The sequence below is a fragment of the Haliaeetus leucocephalus genome, unplaced genomic scaffold (genome assembly GCF_000737465.1).
Source record: "Haliaeetus leucocephalus isolate CR32 unplaced genomic scaffold, Haliaeetus_leucocephalus-4.0 Scaffold165, whole genome shotgun sequence".
NCBI classification, from domain to species: Eukaryota; Metazoa; Chordata; class Aves; order Accipitriformes; family Accipitridae; genus Haliaeetus; species Haliaeetus leucocephalus.
The window spans coordinates 337,173-338,054 of record NW_010972601.1 but is presented as its reverse complement, the minus strand read 5'-3'; the positions used below and the strand labels follow the sequence as shown (position 1 = coordinate 338,054).

General features: G+C 61.8%; 1 protein-coding gene across 1 annotated transcript in view; it reads left to right on the top strand.

The window, feature by feature from the left end:
• The first annotated feature begins 449 nt into the window (after window positions 1-449).
• NIPSNAP1 (nipsnap homolog 1 (C. elegans)) overlaps window positions 450-882 on the top strand; it is a 15,761-nt gene continuing 15,328 nt past the window's right edge. Inside the window, exon 1 of the mRNA XM_010563375.1 lies at window positions 450-543. Coding sequence (XP_010561677.1) covers window positions 450-543 — 94 coding nt within the window. The remainder of the gene's footprint in view (window positions 544-882) is intronic.

Sequence of the window (882 nt, the reverse complement as noted above, 5' to 3'; positions counted from 1 at the left end):
CCAGTACCGGGATAACGGGACTGGGACCGGGATAACGAGACCGGGACCAGTACCGGGACAACGCGACAGGACCGGGATAACGGGACTGGGACCAACACTGCGATAATGGGACAAGACCGGGACCAGTACTGGGATAATGGGACAGGACTGGGACCAGTACTGAGATAACGGACCAGTACCGGTATAACAGGACAGGACTGGGACCAGTACTGAGATAACGGACCAGTACCGGGATAACGGGACAGGACTGGGACCAGTACCAGGATAACGGGACCAGGACCAGCACTGGGATAACAGGACAGGACTGGGACCAGTACCGGGATAACAGGAGTGGGACTGGAGGGCCAGGACCAGCACTGGGATAGCGGTATGGGACTGGGATTGGAACTGGGACTGGGACTAGCACTGGGTAATGGGATAGGACTAGGAGCAGAACCAGCGCTGCGGTAATGGAACTGGGACTGGGGAATGGGGACCGGCACTGGGGTGATAGCATGGAGACTGGGACCAGCACCGGGGTAAGAGAACAGGACTGGGACCCAGGTCAGCATCAGGACGGCAGGGTGGGACTGGGACCAGTACTGGGATAACAGGATGGGGCTGGGACCAGCATGGAGATAACAGGATGGGACTGGGACCAGTACTGGGATAATGGGATGGGACTGGGACCAGTACTGGGATAACGGGACAGAACTGGGACCAACTCAACGTTACCGGGATGGCAACTGGGACCAGCATGAGATAACGGGACAGACCTGAACCCCGGCGGGAGCAGGCAGGGGAAGGGGACCAGCGGGGGGCGAGAACCCCCCCGGAACCCCCCCGACCCCCCCCCAGCCGGCCGGGGGGGGGACCCAGCGTCCGGGGAGCAGCGGCCGCCCC